Source organism: Sceloporus undulatus, chromosome 1, assembly GCF_019175285.1.
Source record: "Sceloporus undulatus isolate JIND9_A2432 ecotype Alabama chromosome 1, SceUnd_v1.1, whole genome shotgun sequence".
In the NCBI taxonomy this organism is placed as follows: domain Eukaryota; kingdom Metazoa; phylum Chordata; class Lepidosauria; order Squamata; family Phrynosomatidae; genus Sceloporus; species Sceloporus undulatus.
Window position 1 is genome coordinate 319,779,346 of NC_056522.1, and position 18,817 is coordinate 319,798,162.

The following is an 18,817-nucleotide window of genomic DNA, read 5'->3' on the forward strand; positions in this document are numbered from 1 at the left end:
CTTCAGCAATCTTCTTCAGCACCACATTTCAAATAAGTTGATTTTCCTTCTGTCAGCTTTCTTCACTGTCCAGCTCTCATTCATACATTGTGATGGGGAATACAATGGCTTAGACTATCCTCACTTCAGTGTTCAGAGTTATACATTAGTATAGTAGTGTTTCCTACTGTAAGACAAATGGTATTTTCATTTGAATTCTAGTGTTTTTGGGGGGCATATCTATCTATCTATCTGCCTGCCTGCCTGCCTGCCTGCCTGCCTATGAATGATGGTAAAAAGGAATGCAGCACCTGTCTTTTAGCTATTGCCAAATGTCTACTCAGCCGCTACACCTACTTATAGGGCATAAACTTGAATGTGCTGAATGGCTGTATCCCATTTCATCAATAAACAAGTACAAAAAATGCATGGCTACTGTTAAGGCATTTCCAAGACAAATGTGACAATGCGAGTTATTCTTTCTAAATCACTTTAACTATGCCAGGATATGTGTGTACTATGAACAATCTACAATCTGTGCAATTTCAGCTCACTATATTAATTGATGCTGACATTTTTATTTTTAAAATAAGACATGGATGCTAATTGGTCAGTAGAAACTATGGCTGGGGAATTGAATTCAGCCTATTATGAGAATGTTGCACTGCCCACGATAGTTCAGGTTTGTGATACGGGAAAGCTCTTTGACCTTCCAGTGTCTCTGGTTTTTAGATGGGAAGTAGAAACAAGGGACCTTACCACACAGAGGCTTTTTGAGCGTCAGTTCGCATTGGCCAATGCGTATTCGCGTTATATAGCATTGGAGTTCCACACCTGTGAGCTCTGAATACGCATTGACCAATGCGATATAACGTGAATACACTTTGGCCAATGCGTATTCACGGCTGGGTTGTGAAGCACACTCACTTTCCTCAGCTGCACAGCATAGGGCATGGTTTCCAGAACTTTCACCATTTTGATCACCCTTCTCTGGACACATTCCAGCTTGTCAAGATACTTCTTGAATTGTGGTACCCACAACTTAACACAGTATTCCAGGCAAGGTCTAACCAAACAGAATAGCATGATACATTGGGACCTTGGTGTCTGCAGGGGATCCATTCTGGATCCTTCTGCGGATACCAACATCCACTGAACCTCAAGTCCTGTTATCCGCAATGGAGGTGTGTGCACACAGCCACATCATCATTACGGACAATGGGACTTTAGGTAAGCCTCCATTGTCCCCAATGGCGGTGCATGCTCACAGTTGCCCTGCCTAATGGTGGTAAGGCTGTGTGTACACACCACCACTGGGAACAATGTGAGTTGTCCCTAATTGGGGACATTGTGTGGCTTGCCATCGACGGATACTTAAATCTATGGATGGCATGTCAGCGGATACCAAGTCCCACTGTACTATTTCCTCCCTCATTATACTCCTATTGATGCAGCCTAGAATTGCATTGACTTTTTTAGCTGCTGCATCACACTGCTTACTCATGCTCAGCTTGTAGTCCACTAAGAGTCATAGATCCCTTTCACGTGCACTACTATCAAGCATGGTGTCACCCACCTTATACAGTCTGCCTTCCCCATACGCGGAGATCCATTCCGGACATACCCCCTGCATATGGGGAAAAGAGAGTATGCTCAAGCCCCATAGAAAATAATGGGGCGCATGCTCGCGATGGCACATGGGACATGCGGCACGAGTACGTGCCCCATTATTTCTGCCTGGGCTTGCCTTCTGCGCGAGCTCAAAGTCGTGGAAGGCAAGCCCGCCTATAAGGAGGGACGACTGTATCTGTGTCTGCCTTTTCCCCCCTGCCTAGGTATAGCACCTCACATTTCTCCTTGGTGAAACTCTTTTTGTTAGTTTTGGCCTAGCTTTCTAATCTATTAAAGTCATCTTGAATTTTGATCCTGTCCTCTGAGGTATTAGCTACCCCTACTGATTTAGTGTCTTTTGCATATTTGATAAGCATGCCCTCTATTCCATTATTCAAGTCATGGATAAAGATGTTGAATAGCACTGGTCCCAGAACAGAATCCCGTGGCATCTGCTAGTCACTTCTCTCCAGGATGAAAAGGAGCTATTGCTGAGCACCTTTTGGGTTTTATTAGCCAGCCAATTACAAATCCATGTAATAGTACCATTGCCCAGCCCACACTTTTTCCAGCTTGTTTGCAAGAATATCATGGGAGATCTTGTCAAAGGCCTTACTGAAATCAAGATATGCTGCATCCACAGCATTCCCTCCATCTACCAATCTTGTAACTTTATCAAAAAAAGAGAGATATAAGATTAGCCTGTCATGGCTTATTTTTGAGAAATCCATGTTCACTTTTAGTGATTATGGCATTCCTTTCCAAATGCTTATAATATTCTGCTCTAGAATCTTTCCTGGTATTGATGTCAGGCTGACTTGACAAAATAGTTTGGGTCCTCTTTTCCCCCCTTTTTGAAGATGGGGACAACATTTATAATTTACAGTCACCCCTTTAAACTCGTAGGGGATCCGTTCCGGAACCCCCCCCCCCCCCCCAGTGAATTCAAAATCTTGCACACATTCAAGCCCCATAGGCTTGAATGGGACACATGCATATGGGGTGCGCACCATGGGTGTGCGCCCCATTAAGCTTAATAGCAGTTGCCCCTCCACAGATTTTCAAGTCCACACATTTCAAGTTCGCAGACTTGGAGGGGCGACTGTATAAGTATTGGTATATTATCACAGCATATGCTTAGAATTCTAATGATATATATTAATGACTTTTACTTTTAAGATAGAGCGTTTCTCTCTCTCAGAGTGGAGCCAAGCTGGACCCCTGGTTTTCCAGGAAGCTGGTGGTGATGAAACAACTGACAAGGTGGCAGAAAACTTGGAGAAGGTCTCATCAAACATAGGCTAAAACTTGTTTGAGGGGCTACTTTGGTGCAATACAGATACAAAAGACAAATTTCATCTCTGCCTCTGTTGTGTCCACAAGGAGCTGGCCAGTGGCACTGTACTGAGTGGTCAAGGGCCTTTTACACACAGTCCCAAGAAAAGAAAATCCAAATTGCTTGACAGACTGCTCCAATTAACTTGCCTGGTGCTTTGTAGATAAAATCGCTCAGATGTGCACTGGTTTGGATGTTATAATTGATATAGATCCAGTGGATATAATGTTGGCCCCTGCCTTGAAGCTCAGGCTTCAGGGGGGCTAGGAGTGAATTTACACAAACAAAGCCTGTGCACCAGTTGTGCCCATTCCTTGAGACATCAAATCTGGCCACAGTTACACATGCCTTAGTTATATCACAGTTAGATTATGGTAACACATTCTACATTGGGCTGCCTTTTAAGAGTGTTTGAAAACTGGTCCAAAGAGTTGCAGCCACATTGCTAACTGGGGCTGGTTATAGGGAACATACAATTCCCTTGTGACAACAACCCCACTAGCTACCAGTCCATTTCCAGGCACAATTCAAAGTGCTGTTTTTGACCTATAAAGCCCTATACAGCTCTGGTCCAGACTGTTTGAAGGACCATATTTTCCTTTACACACTAGGCCATGCTTTGAGATCTGCTGGGGCCTTTTCATTAGCTGCCCCCAGGCTCTGGAACTCCCTTCCCAGAGAAGTTAGACTGGTACCCTCTCTACTTTCTTTTTGCATGCAAGCAAAAAGTTTTCTGTTTAGGCAGACATTTAATGATTGACTATATAAAGACCATTCCACCAGAATAATGTGCTGGATCTTGCTAATTGTTTTACTGGAATGTGTGTGTGTTTAATGAAATATATTTTAATCTAGTTTAAATTTTTTATTGTTTAATCTTGTTTTTACTTTTGTATCTTGTGGATTTTAACTATATATATTTTTTGTAATTGGTTAGAAGCTGCTTTGAGTCCCCAGTAGGGAAAAAGGCAGGATAGAAACAACAACAACAGCAATAATAATGCATTTGGCAGCTGGGTTAGGAGACTTAGAGCCTATACAGACCAGCACTTTGTGCTGGCCTGTGGGCAGAGCCAGTGCGCAGCATTCGCATCCTAGCCCTACCCCCAGGGCACCATTTTGGTGTCTGCCAGTCTACATGGCACATACCATCATGGCACAACTATGGTGCTGCATCTACACAATGCAGCACTGAAGGATGTCATAAATCCACGATGCCGCAGCTATGGCACCCTTTGGAGAGCACAAAAAGGGGTCACTCTTTGTGCTCTCCAGAGGCTGGATTGTGAGTGCACTCTATGGTTGCCACAGCCCTGATCCGGCCAGTAAAGGGGGGGGGCTGTATGCCGCCCATCTGTACAGCCCCTTAGGATAACTGTTTTATATCTACTCAATGGTGCTTTATATGTTTCTGCTTAACATATTACTGTATTTCATTTATTATTTTATCTTTGTCCTTTATAACGGCTTTGTTTGTTTTGATCACAATATCAAATGTTTGTCAATGTTTTTATGACCATCTGCGAATTTCCACCATATTGCATGTTATTTTAATAAATTTTATGTTGACTTTATTTTGGGTGTGATTCTAACTTAGTGGCTCTTCATATATTCACTAGAGCAAAATAGAGTACAGTAATGGTAATAACCCATGTTTCATTTATTTGAAGTGAAAAGGTTGCAGGCAGATTTATATGGCCTTGCTGTGAATAGGCACTAGGCATATCTTGCAGAACAATTCTATACAGTTCTGTTCAGAATAGAGTAGCCAGGTAAAATTAGGGACAGGGCTCTTATCCCTTTAATGGTTGTGTAGATGTAACCATTAAATTGACAGAAGCCCTGTCCCTTATTTAATCTGGCAACTCTAGTTCAGAGGTAAGTCCCACTGAGGTTAATAGTGTTTACTTCTATGTAAGTGAGCATAAGAGTACAACTTAATTTTTGCACAGAATTATCTCAGACTGCTATATATTTTTGGATGCCATTAAAGCTTACATAATAATACTGTAAATCTGTTAGCCTTTACGATTCCATAAGCCTTTGTTGTTTTGCAGCTACTGACCAATTGTCATTATTGGTAAAACATAGTTCTTCTGTTAGCTACTAGACATTCTACATATTCAATGCAGTTTAACAATTTAAGTTTAGAATGTACCTTGGTAAACTGTTGGGGCGATGACTGCTCAAACCTTAGAGCCCTCTTGATGATGAATGGGGTGTAGATTTTGTCCCTTATGAATGGCAGATAGTTTCTAAATTAAGCAGGCCTGGTCGATGTTCTTAGGAGCCCATCTTTATCCCCTTGATTGGTAAACAGAATTTACCAATTGTAAGCTTTACTTCAGAACACAATTTCTCTTTGTGTTCAGTTTCTTATTGCTTCCAGTTTCTTCAGGGTCATAGTTGGGCACCAACACCCACAATTCACTGGATACTGCCAGGAGATATGTGTTGATGGCCCATCCATTACTATCACTGAGAACTGCTGTTATCATATACAGGTCCTTCATAAGTTTTTAAAGAAGAGTGTAGATTAGCATCAGAAACCAATGCATTAGTACTCAGAAGTAAATCCCATCAAATTCAGTTGGTCTTATTTTCAGGTAGGTGAGTATAGGACTATAGATCAAATAGCAGTGAATATACAAAATCTGACATGGCTTATTTCTGTTTTGATTCAGTCCTAAATATTCTGCAAAATTTCAATGAGACACAGTCAGAAGAGCATAGGAGTTTTTTTATGGACTCTGAAGTGTCTCCATAAATTAGCTCCTATACACAGTCATGCTGACTGGTAGATATGAATGGTAATAGTGGTACATGATAATCTTGGCATGTGATAATCCTGCAAGAATGTACATGTCACAGCAAAAGCTTCATGATATTCTCTGGTTATATAATTGGATGTATACCAAGAAGAAGGCACTTCTATACACTTAGCTATCAATAAAACCAGAAATGCATTTTGTACTTATTCCAGTAACCTCCCTGTACAACCAGACTGGTTGCATAGTGTACAGCAATTTCACATTACTTCTGTGATAATGTAAGTACATTATTGCAAAACAGAATTATTACAGCAAAAAATTATGATACTTCAGATTACAACAGTCAGTGCCACAAGAAACACGTTCTAGGTATGCATAGCTAATCATCTAGATATACTAAGTTGACACTAAAAATGTCAACATATGGATTAAAAAATGAAAGAGAGGGCCATAGTCAGACATTGCTTGATAATGTATTTGCTTTGCAGTGGCATGGAACACCTTGTTTTCATAACAATGGATGTGGCTGTGTGCTGCAATCAAGGGATGATCATAAGTGCACATTGGTAAGGGGAAGAAAGGATAGTGAAAATGAACAATTGGTTAAGCAGATGGTACTTTCCATGCCCTATGAAAGACTCCTTATGGATGCACTTCACAGGAGCTGAAGAGAGTGTTTTTGGCAGGAGCCAAAAAGCCTGATTAACAGGGTTTTATGCTAATTCCTGGGGCAAACGGCAAGGTAAAACTCAAGAGATGATCCAAGGAGTAGGGACAAGACACAAGAGAAAAGGAGAAGGCAAAACGGTGAAGTATAGGAATCTGCAGGTAAATACAGAAGAGAAATTGGGAAGGTCCATTACCTCCTTCTCTGATGTTTATATACTAACATGAAGCATGGAAACCAACAAGAAGTACTTGAAATCCCTATACAAGGTGATATATGTACAGTGTCATAGGAATTATTGAAACATGGAGGCATGGCATTAATGACTGGAATGCAGGAAATGAAGGGTATCCCTTGTTTAAAAGGAATGGATCAAATCAGAAAGACAGAGAGTACCATTATATGTAAAGAAGATATGGATTGGTACATAAATATATAACTGAGAATGGTAACCCTGTTGAAAGCATTTCAGTAAAGAAGATAGAGTGAGGGGAAACAAAATAACATTTTTGGCAATATACTACCAATCACTCAGTCACAGAGAAGACATGGATGATGATGAATGACAAAGTTTTCATAAAAGCAAGCAGTTGTACTAACAACAGAGTTCATCTCTTGTGGTATCTGCTAAAAATCTACTTCTGTTAAAAATTAAATATTCAATAAATAAGAGGAGATATAACAAACATAAATGTAAATTCTTATATACAGTGTGTCCGCACCATACGCGGGCTTGCTGTACGCGGATTTGAGGTTATGCATATGGCAAGCTGTGGAGGACAAAACAGCATGGGAACATGCTGCCATAGCAAATAAAGGGATTTAACCTTACACATTTTCCCATATGTGGAGGGGATCCAGAATGGATCCCTCGCATATAGGAAGGGGCCACTGTATAGGCACAAATTAATTAAAAATGCATGCACAGAATGGGAGAGACCTGGCTTGCTAACAACATATGCAAAAAGAACCTAGCTGCCTCAGTGAACCACAGATTGAATACAAGCCAGTGATGCAGAAGCTAAGAAAACCAATACCATCATTAGCAGAAGTGTGATATCCAAGGAAGCAATGGTTCTGCTATATTCTGCATTAGTAGGGATAGATCTGAGGTTTTGTGATCAGTTTTGGGTCTCTCAATTTTAAGAAGAAAATTGACATGTTAAAATGCATTCAGAAAAGAGCAATGAGGATGTTGAAGAACAACATGGAGCTTAATTCTGAGAACAAACTCCTATGAGGAACAGTTGAAAGCTCTGGGTATGTTTAACCTGAAGAATGTCAATTATCAGAGAAACTCTTATGCAGAAAATGGGACAGACTTGTTCTATGTTGCTTCAGAGGACAGAACTAGAAATAATGCCTGGAAACTGCAGGGGAACATACTTGAGCTAGACATTACAGTAACAACCTTATAGAAGTGTGACAAACTATGGTGGGTTTTCCTGTGATGGCAGTATTAAAGTGTAGAAATTGTGGCTATCTGTCAGGAATTCTGTACATGTATTGCAGATCCTGCAGGGTGCAGAAGTTTGGAATGAATGATCTCCAAGGCACCTTCCAATTGCATGATTCTATAATTTGTGACCTATATACATTGCTTACCAAGATTTTCTTGGCATGTGGAAAGTGCTGAATGGAAAGACATTTGGATCTTGGTGCTCCATAGTTGTACCTGAGAATATTAAAAAAAGAAAAGAAAAAAGAAACCCTAGTTTCTAGCTCTGTTCTTCAGAGTCTCTGCAAGATGTATCAGCCAACCAAAGTATGTAGATTAACACGCCACATTCTGTGCTTCTGAGGACAAGAGGAAGCAACCTGCTTCTCACTGACATTAAAGAATTCTTAAATCCAGTAGCCTTAAATCCAGAGTGTAAAAACAGAGTGATTAAAGATTAGAGCAAGAATGGCTGATAGGATTGTCAATTCCTAGTGTTATCTAAAGTGATTGAAAATGCAGAAAGCTACAACGAGATCTGCTTTCTTTTTCTGTTAACAGAAGTCAATGTGTATAGACTTGATTTCTCATTAGCTGCTTAGGCTGTTTACATATGAGCCACTGAGTGAGCTGAACAGGATGTTCATATGATCCAATGAGCAGAGCACTGATTAATGGCCTAATGTCAAACCCTTGCAAAGTCCTGGGTGACTTTGGATAAGTCAGGTCTGGTTCAGATGTTCATTCTTGACATGAACAACAGCCTCAAGGAGTGGATCAGAGGTATAAGTAGCTATCACAAATTGACCTTGGCAGAAAAATATTTCATTTCATCTACTGCCAACTCAAACGCAGTGCTTTCCAGTGGAGCTATCCAGACTTTTGGCTGAGAGTGATCAAGTACTGTATTCAGTAGTCAAATAAGGAAACATCATGTGGTATATATACAAGTGTAAACCAGACCTTCAGTGACAATTTCCTATTTGTAGAATTGTCATTAGAACGACCCATATCCCCACTTTTTATTGCTTTCTTTTAAGGCCCCGGAATATAAGGCCTGTAAAGCATACAAGGCTCTTTAAAGCATTTTGCTCACTAAAAATTACAACTCCTCCCTCCTTCCTACATAAAAATAGATTTATGTCTATTCTTTGTCAATGAGTATCAATGTACCAATATTGATACATATATAGTCATAATCCTCACTTTTGTTCTGTCATTTTATCAAAGGCCCTCGGCTGTTACACCAGCAGTCAGTAATGCTGTGGTACAGACAAGTATCAATGTTGTTTCTAACAACTTTGGATAGTATCCCATGTCATATGTCAAAATGCTCCAGCCAGAATGCTGACTGGGGTCAGTCACAGATAACATGTAACTCACTTGTTGAAACAGTTCCACTTGCTACCAGTTCTTTTCTGGACACAGTTCAAAGTGGTGGTCATGATCCATAAAGCCATATACAGTTTAGGTCCAGACTAGCTGAAAGATGATATCTCCCTATACAAACATGCCAGAAACCTGAGATCTACAGGAAAGGGTTTTCACTGATTCCCACCACTGCCACATCTCCGTTCAGTGAGGACACAGGAGACAGCCTTTTCAGTGGTTACCCCCAGCCTGTGTAATTTCCTTCCACAGGAGGCTAAGCTCTCCTTTCGCCGGTAGGCAAAAAACTTCTTGTTCAAACAGGCTTTTAATGACTAATTGCTTTGAGGAAGACTTCTTGGGTGATAGTGCTCTAGTTTTAACTTGTGTATGTTTTTAATGATTTTATATTGTTTGATTTAAGTGTGTTTTAATTTTGTTATGTTTCTAGATAATGTTTTATTGTTTGTGAGCCACCTGAGGTGTCACACTGGGAGAAAGACAGCAGATAAATGCAATAAATAAAGCAAGAAATTTCCATGTAGTGACATGGGCATAGATGCTGAGCAGTACAAATTACTGTTTACACAAGAATCTACCTATCTGGATCATATGCCCAGTTAAATCCAGGTTGAATGGAAATTCTTTTAAATAAGATTGCCAAATTGAAAACGGAAGACAGCTATTGTACTTGTCAATAGTTGCATAGAAGAGGGTATTTCAGCAGGTGTTGTTACCTGATTATTTGACAAGAAATATTTGCTGAAATTCCCTCTTTTATACAACCATTAAATGCAGAGGTGCTGTCTCCAATTATCACTCTGGCAACCCTAGTTTTAAGTGATACTGGCTGGCTGTAGCCTGAATATGAGGAAAAGCACTTAACTAGGTGACAGGTGTTCACTTTGTAATCTTGGAAAGAGTGAAAGAACATGATGAACTGAAACATCTGACAGTGAGATAGACAGAGGATGGAAGAACAGAAGGAAGAGTTTTGAAACAAAACATTTAAAAACAGGAAGATGATACTATTAAGAGAAGGGAAGAAATATAGACAGAGATATAGAGGGTGTGTAGACTGCCCCTAAGGAGTAGCTTGTAGCTATGTCCAGCTCTGCTGGATTGGGGCCGCAGCAACTACATGCTGTGGTTCCTGATCTGGCCTTTCCAGGGTACAAAAAGGAATCGCAAAAAGCTCCTTTTTTCGCTCTGGAAACGGTGTGATAGTCGTAGAGCCGCGGCTTTAAAGTGCTCCTTTGGTGCTGCGCCATGTGGACACAGTGCCAGAGGAGCACTGTAACACCACGTGCTGTGTGGAGTGGCATGTGGTGTTGCACCACCCTGGGGGCAGAGTTGGGACATGCATCATGTGGATGCCATGCCCCAACTCTGCTCCCGGGGCAGCCTTTATGTTGGGTGCACAGTCCCAGTGTCAGATAGGAAGGTATGGAGCCTTTGCAGATAAACATGGACCAAATCCAACACCTATCTCAAATCTGTATTCTGCGCTCCTTTTTTTGAGAAACAGCAAAGAAAATGGTTTCCCCCTTTTTCACACTGCTGAATGTTTCGGCAGGTCAGAGAGGATGACTATCTTGTTCTTCATATTACTATATATGGGGAAACATCATTATGGGCCTATTGTCATAAGACATGAGAACAATTTCCTGTCGTGTTGTAGGAAGATTCAAGAGATCAGAACAATCATGTGAAGCAGGTTAGCAGTGCTCTTTAACAGAGATATTTAGTTAACAATACTCTAGCAAGAATCATAGTTTGACTGGGATACTACAGTGTACTCAGTGTAATGCTTAAATTAGGTTTCTTGTATATTTTCATCCGTGCAGAGTAGGAAGTGAAGCAGGGTTTTCTATTCAACTGAGGGTGGGCGAGGATGAATGCCACTCACTTGTCTGCTATTCACCTATCTGCTATTAATTTGCAGGAGGCATATGAAATTTAGGGATCCTAGCTCAAAAGCATAGTCTTAAGGGGGGGGGACTGGCTTTTTCTGTGCCACTGACTTCCTTCTCAATATGATGGATGGAGAATGTCAAATACACTGATGATTTCAAAGTACTTGGGTAAATGCAAATTAATATGCTTCCATAATATAAAAACTGGAGAAAACACTGGAAGGAGATGAATGACATGGAACACAAAGGGGAAAGGATATTTCTGGAGGAAAGTGAAGTGAGATTTAGAGAGGAGAAGGTGAGATTGGTTTCTGATTAATGTTTCTATTATGTCCGCAGATCTATACATAAATGTTTCTCCGCTTTGATTAAAAAGACTGCATGGAAACACAGAGTATAGACTAAAATTTCATAACTACATAGGAATTACTGCTAGTTTGTTGTAGTGTAGCAGATAGTGTGGTGACTTTAAGGGGTGATATTTGGCATTAAATCTCTGGAAGTTGACTGGTTACCCTTGGACAAAGTCATTTTGGCTCACCTAAGGATGATCCCACAGACAGTTCCCTGAACAAGCTGCAGGAACAGCAGGATATCCATGTAATAAACTCATTAACAAATATGTTAATTGACCCTTCAGCTTAGAATTTATCCTTCAGAGATTTCTCGGTGAGCATGTCTCCTTATTAGGAGAAATGGACAAGTGGGATTTGAATCAGTGCCACTAGTATTGGTAATCAGCTTTCAGGAAGTGATGGTGTCCTAGTGGCATGACAAGAAGCACTTTCACAGTGAAGTCTCCAAGCAGGATGCACGGCGGAGGTAGAAGTGCCTCCTTTCCTGGCCTTCTGCCCTATGGACAATTAGCACAGGGAAAAAACGAGCATCGTGATAAGTTGGTGGATTTTCATTGATGGCCAGCTGGCTAGAGTGGGAGCAGCACTGTTCATCCTGGCAGCCACGGTCAGTGATACTGCTGCTGTGACTTCTCCAGAGGCCTGTCCTGTGAGAGCCATGAATCCGGCACAAGGAGAAGCGGCTGGTGTTCAGAGAGAGCTGTGAATTTCCACTGCAGCTGTGGAAAGCATGGCGAGAAAAGATGGAAGAGGTACTAGAGGCATGATGGCAATGCTGACAGCCACGAGTGATTTCACTGTATCTGCACATGGAGTAGCCATTGCATGTGGGAGAATTTGTAAGGTCCATGAGCATGGCCTCTGAATAGCTGGGAATGAGCTGGCGATTGGTGCAGATGTGCCACTCAAGTTCAGTGCTGTCCTGAGTGCTAACCCTGGGTATGCGATATCTGTACAAGGGCTCCTCTGCCACAGTGGGCACTCTGTACTCGACCCCAAGAAGCTTCTCCACATGGTAGTGCACATATGCAGTCCGATACTCTATGAAAACTCTCAGTGGCCATGAGATCATCATCAGTGCAGCCACCCAGAAAGCATAGTGGGAGATGTACCATGGGAGATGATCTGGGTCCCCATAGGCCATCATGAGTTCCTTGAAGTCTATGTTTTTGAGTTTCATTCCTTCTCTGACCTCCATGTAGTCATCCAGCCCTTCAATCTCTGTGAAGAAATGAGCTCTCTGTGTCAGGTAAGAATTCTCAGACTCTGTGTTGGCAAAACTGAAACATTTGGTGAACTTTAATTTTGTAGCTGAATACTGCTCCAGGCCCATGAGCTCCTTAGAGATGTCCTTGAATCCACAGTGGGAATAGTCAAATTCAGCTTCAGCCACATGGGTATTGACTCGTTCATGGTAGACCTGGGTGGTTGTATAAGCATCCCCATTACGGTATCGAGTCACCTGCCGAGTTCGTCGGACAAAATGGTAACTTATGGCTTTCCACCATATACATGGCGTGGCCTGCTTCATTCTGGCAATTCGGTCATACACACTTTCCACATCAGCCTTGTACTGAAGTTCACTTTTAGCACGACAATGCCAACACTCCACCAGGTAAACCACATACAGCATTGTGAGAAAGGCTAATGGAATATACACATAGCCATCAGAACAAGGACTGTCATGGTAGATCATAGATTTGCCTTTGAAAGAGGTATCAAAACTGAGCTTAGTGACTTGAGTGAGTTGGCACCAAGCGACAGCCCCCAGGCAGCCATACATAAGAATGGAGAGGAGGAGGCACTTCCAGTGGGACTCTCTGCACATAGAGGAACTCAAAGATTGCTTGACTGGTCGCTGCTGAGAATTAGATAGGAAAAAGTGTGGTCAAGGGAGGGTAAGAAATAAGGGGAGAGAGAGAAAGGGAGGGGAGAAAGAAAGAGATTCTTGTGAGATCATTTAAAGTATAATATATAGTCTTACATAACAACTGAAGATGAGATGTGGTTCTTACATCCAACATTACATGGGCCTGTTCAGTGTCTTCAGAAACTTCCTGTCAAAAACAAATTTATGAATTTAAAATCATAGCAAACTGAGATTAAGATTTCAGGACTACTGCTGATATTAGCATTTTGAAATCACAAACACACATGTTTATCGACTTGTAAAGGATTCCCGGCATTCAAGTGTCCAATTGGATAGTAGGCATGTCTATATGTTTATCTAGTAGACATCCCCAACTCAATGCCCTGTAGGTGTTAGAGTAAGACTCCCATTATGAACAAATAGCTCTCCAGATGGATGTTGGACTTCTGCTTTAATTATAGTCATGCTTACTAAGCAACTGACCTAGAGCCAGTTTGCAATGGATCTAGTCCATGTTAATCTGGCATCAGAAATGGATGTAAATCCTGCATTGCAAAGTTAAACATTTAGTCACCAGCCCCTGAAGCTGATTTTGTGCTGAAAATTCACTCTTGATGTCTGGATTTTCTCATGTTTCTCCACCAGCCAGAGTATATTTTACAAACCAATGTCAACTATGAATTACTTTGTGGACTGTGCTGATGCTACCTTAGGCAGTGCATAATGGAGACTGGTTCCCCATTAGTTCATTCTTCATAGCAGTAGAGAGAATTCAAATGGAAATTATCGCATGAGGGACAGGACATCATTGTCCCATCCCTGTTCCATCCTTCTCGTCCAGTCACGGAAAGGACTTTCACCCTTGACCTGCACTTGACCTGGCAGGGAAGTGCAAGTGAGAGAGATAGCGCAAATACTTTCACATTGCAGCTGGCTGAAAAGTGCTTCCAGCCATCAGCTGAAAAACACTTTCAGCCATCATTTTCAGTCTTTTCTATTAACGGAACAACCTGTTAATACCATGATGGCTGAAAGCACTTTTCAGCCAGCTGCAGTGTGAAAGTGATTTGTGCAATCACTTTCACTTCGGTCATGGATGCGATAAGGATGGGGGAGCAATCCCATCCCTATCCCACCCCCCTTGTGATAATCCCCATAGTCATGAGTCTGGAAAATCAGTACTTAAAGGGATCTTATAGCACTTTTGAGACTAACGGAAAGAAAGAGGTTGGTAGCAGGAGCTTTTGTAGACTTGAATCTACTTCCTAAGGTGAATATCATGTACTTATTTTAGAAACACTTTATTTCAGATTATGCAAGGATTATATGTTATTTATACACCCCTGATAGCAAATCTATCTGTCTATTGATCGATAGTTCTCTGGAAGGCTTACAGAATGAAATAACAAATTAAAAAGTACCGCAGTCTAGTTCAGATAAGATAAAAGAAAGTGCAGCACTGAAAATTTTATACATATCCCCTCCTAGTTACCCCACATTTTCTTTATTTCAATAGACTGTTTAAACTGTGAAAAAACACTTCATTGTTGTTGTTGTTACTAAGGCATTGGAAGTCAGAAACTCACGCTGATGTGCTTTATATCACTCAGTGATTTACTAGGTGAGCCCAATCTACCTTCTGCCTACATCTGGCTTAGAGAACCTGAGGGCTGGATACTGATTGCACTGATAGGCATTCAGAACTACTCCACCCTGTAATGGAATTAGTACTGAATCAGTTGAGTTGAGAGTTTGTGTAATGCTGAGCAATGTTTTAGTTTGTAATCTGAAGCATGTCCATATCTTGAAGTATACAGCTTTTCTGATTCCTTGGTTATGCTATAGCTCAGTGGTTATCAAACTTTTTATCCTTGTCACCCCCTTCATACATGCGGACATTTTGCCTCCCTCCATTCAACATGGATATGAATAATTTTTTTGGTTTGTGTGCATATTTTCATTTGGATATTCATGTATATTCATGGATATATTCATGAAGCTGTCTCTCATTGCAAGAACTGGGGCAGTGAAGGGATGGTTGAAGGGAAAAGAAGAAAAGAAGCGGCAGCTCAGGATGGTTCCTGCCAGAGGCCATAATCCAGCTACCTTCCCCATCTCCTTGGGCTGAGGTGGCTGCTCCAAGCACCCTCTTCTCCTTTCTCTTCCCCTCCAGATAGTAAACGTTTGGGAAGAGAAGAAGGAAGAGGAGGAGGGGGTCACAGCCTACAAGTCTCCTGCCCCCACCAGGGTCCCAGCACACAGTTTGAGAACCACTGCTACAGCTTCATGACTGACATGTTGTTGTGTGCCTCCAAGTAATTTTTGACTTATGAACATGTTTTATACAGTCAGCTCTCAGTATTTGTGGACTTGCAATCCGTGGATTCAAACATCCACGGATGCTCAAGCCCACATTGTCCCCAATGGTGGCATGTGCACAGTTCTGTTGTCTCCAATGGTGGCATGGCTGTGTGCATGCACCACCATTGGGGACAATGCGGGCTTGAGCATCTGCAGATTTTTGTATCCGCAGGGTGTGTTTGTGTCTGGAACAGATCCCCAGCAGATACCAAGAGCTGGCTGTACTGTGTTTCATGACAGAGCCACTTAAACCAATATTGTTTGATTGCACCAAATGCCTCAGACAGAAATCTGTCCCAGAGCTCTCTGATTTGAAATGTTGGAAATCAAACCTACAATGTTATGCAGGGCTCTGATGGGCCCTTTCAGTCTCACTCCTCAAGTTCTGGCACTGAGAATCTTTTCAACTGTTCCTCTGTTGGTTAAGCCATTGGCCGTGAAAAGTGTTGAACCAGCCTTTGTAATGGCAGCCCTAAAGTTTCCTGTTGGCATTTCAACAGATCTTACAGCTTTCCCCTTTTTATCAGGTAATTATAAGTGTTCTTCTGAGAGCAGGCTTTCATAATTAGCTGTGGGTTTTAATGCTAACTCTGTGGTTTTAATTTACTCCTCCTCTGTTGTATTTTTAGTATATAATTGTGTGTGCATGCATGTGTAAATTCTGCATATTGCATTGTGAATCCCAGTTGGAAAGAGGGATCTACATAAATAAATAAAAGCATATGCTCAGTCACCATTCTTCGAGTACTTTGCAGAAACCCAAAACTAATGTCTCCCTCAATCTAGCATTTCACACGGAATTGTTAAATAAACATTTGCAGCCCGCAACATCTCAAATAGTCCAACTATTGCTGTAGAATGATTTAATTACCTGTACTCTATGCTGGTTTCAAATCCATCCTCTGCTTTAGTGAAAAGAATACATTACAGTCAGCCCTCTGTATCCACAGATTCAACCATCCATGATTTGAAAATATTTTTTTTTTAAATATAAATTCCAGAAAATAAACCTTAATTTTTCCATTTTGTATAAGGGACACCATTTTACTATGCTATTTTATCTAATGGGAGTTGAGCATCCACATATTTTGGTATCCACAGGAGAACCAAACCCCAATGGCTATCAAGGGCTTGCTGTATTATGAAAATCACCCAGAAATTAAAATGCAAAGCCATTATTATTCTGCATGTTTTAACTACTCACAACCCACTTTGTGGGCATAGGAGAACCCCATAAATACAGGGCCTCCATATGCATGGGAAAGCTGGTGAGTAGAGATGCCAAGTCTGCATTTGGGCAGCCCCCCAAACAATCTTGGCTGAGATTTCAAAGCCACTCTAAAATTATACACAAAGAAATCCTTAGGAAACCTTTCAAAGTCCTTATGTTGCATCTATTCAGAATAATGTGAAATGAGTATAGGGGTCACTGCCAACCACACTTGCCAGATGCATACCTTTTAAGGAGATTTCATTTTCTGTAATACGTCAACAATGGACAAGATTCTCACATTATTGGAGGAGAGGGACTTTCAGCACATTCATTGGGCAGTTTTCTATCTGTCAGACCAGCTCTTGATGATTACAGTGGCCCTTTGTACAGTATATGCGGGGGATCCATTCTGCCCCACCCACCCACTGCTTGTGGCAAAAAACATAGGACCTCAAGTCCCGTTGATTCCTATGGGCCGTGGGTGTGCTGTAGAAGATTGTTGAGCTTGTAATTCATTTATTATTCAACTAATAAGATGCTTTACAGTCACCCCAGTGTCTGAAATTTACCCTGTTGCCTTTACAATATCAGTTATTGCTCTTAGTAGAATATATCAATCTAACTGTCACAATTATGTGTCACAAGAGAGGAGCTTGCATAAGGATTGCTACATGCACATATAAAGGAACAACAAATGAATCAGCTATTCCTAAATCTTATAAAACACTTTCTGAGAACAACTTATTAAAAGTTAATTAATATGTTAATGAAATCACTTTCACTTGCATCACTCACCATTTGTTTACTACTTATGGTGTGAAACCTTTTGATGTAGTACACTGTTGAGATGGATAAAACTGTCATTGTGGTTACAATATTTACAAGTGCTCCACAACTGGCAGATTTAAAACTGGAATTTCTGGTACTATTCTTATACACATGCTGCAAAATTGGCAACTAAACTAAAAATCTGATGTACATGATTTAGCATGTTAAAAAAAGCCCTCATGCCCAATTAAGTAGCTGTTCTTTTTAAGAAACACGTGTATAGTCTTAGGCATACATTCATTTGTAGCTTATAAAACTTCAAAGCACCAGATTACTTGCACAACTTTAGGTACTAGTTGTCATTATACAGAGTTTCCGAAGACCTATCAAATGGCTGCTATTCAGAATCAAGAACAGGAAAGAATCTATTTCAGTATACAGTTGGCCCTCCTTATGCGCGGATTTGCCATATGTGGATTTGAGCATATACGCATGGTAAATCGGGAAGTTGTCCCTAATGGCGGCGCGCGTGCATGCGCGACGCCATTGGGGACAACTTCCCTCCCCTCCCCTCCTCCCCAACTCTTTCCCTCCCTCCTTCACTCCCTCCCTTGGCCTCCAGTCCGCCACTCGGCCCCTGCACCGAGGTGCTGGCAGCGGCGGAGAGGAGGCCTCTGGCACTGCTCCTAGGCCTCTTCTCCACCGCCACTGCCACAGCGGAAAGGCCGGGTGGCGGCCTGGAGGCCTCTGCAGCACCTGGCCTTTCTGCAGAGGTGGTGCCGGCAGAGAGGAGGCTGAGGAGGCCTCAGGCGCTTGTCCTCCACCTCCTCTCCGCCGCCACTGCCAGTGCTGGGGGAAAGGCTGGGTGCTGCTCCTGGAGGCCTCTTGGCCTCCAGGGGCAGCACCTGGCCTTTCCCCTGGCTGTGGCAGAGAGGAGGCCTAGGAGCAGCGCCAGAGGCCTCCTCTCCGCCACCACTGCCAGCACCTTTGGTGCAAGAGCCGAGTGACGGACTGGAGACCAAGAGGCCTGCAGCCCACCACCCGGCCCTTGCACAGAGGTGCTGCTGGCGGCGGTGGAGAGGAGGCAGAGGAGGTCTCAGGCGCAGCTCCAGGAGCAGCACCCGGCCTTTCCCCTGGCTGTAGTGGTGGCGAGGAGGCCGAGG

General features: G+C 42.0%; 1 protein-coding gene across 1 annotated transcript in view; it reads right to left on the minus strand.

Moving 5' to 3' along the window:
- Positions 1-11,575: 11,575 nt before the first annotated feature.
- The window catches only part of LOC121926798 (transmembrane protein 151B-like), a 14,932-nt gene continuing 7,690 nt past the window's right edge, over positions 11,576-18,817 (minus strand). The window contains exon 2 of the mRNA XM_042460090.1: positions 11,576-13,303. Within this exon, the coding sequence (XP_042316024.1) occupies positions 11,873-13,303 (1,431 nt within the window). The 3' untranslated portion in view covers positions 11,576-11,872. The remainder of the gene's footprint in view (positions 13,304-18,817) is intronic.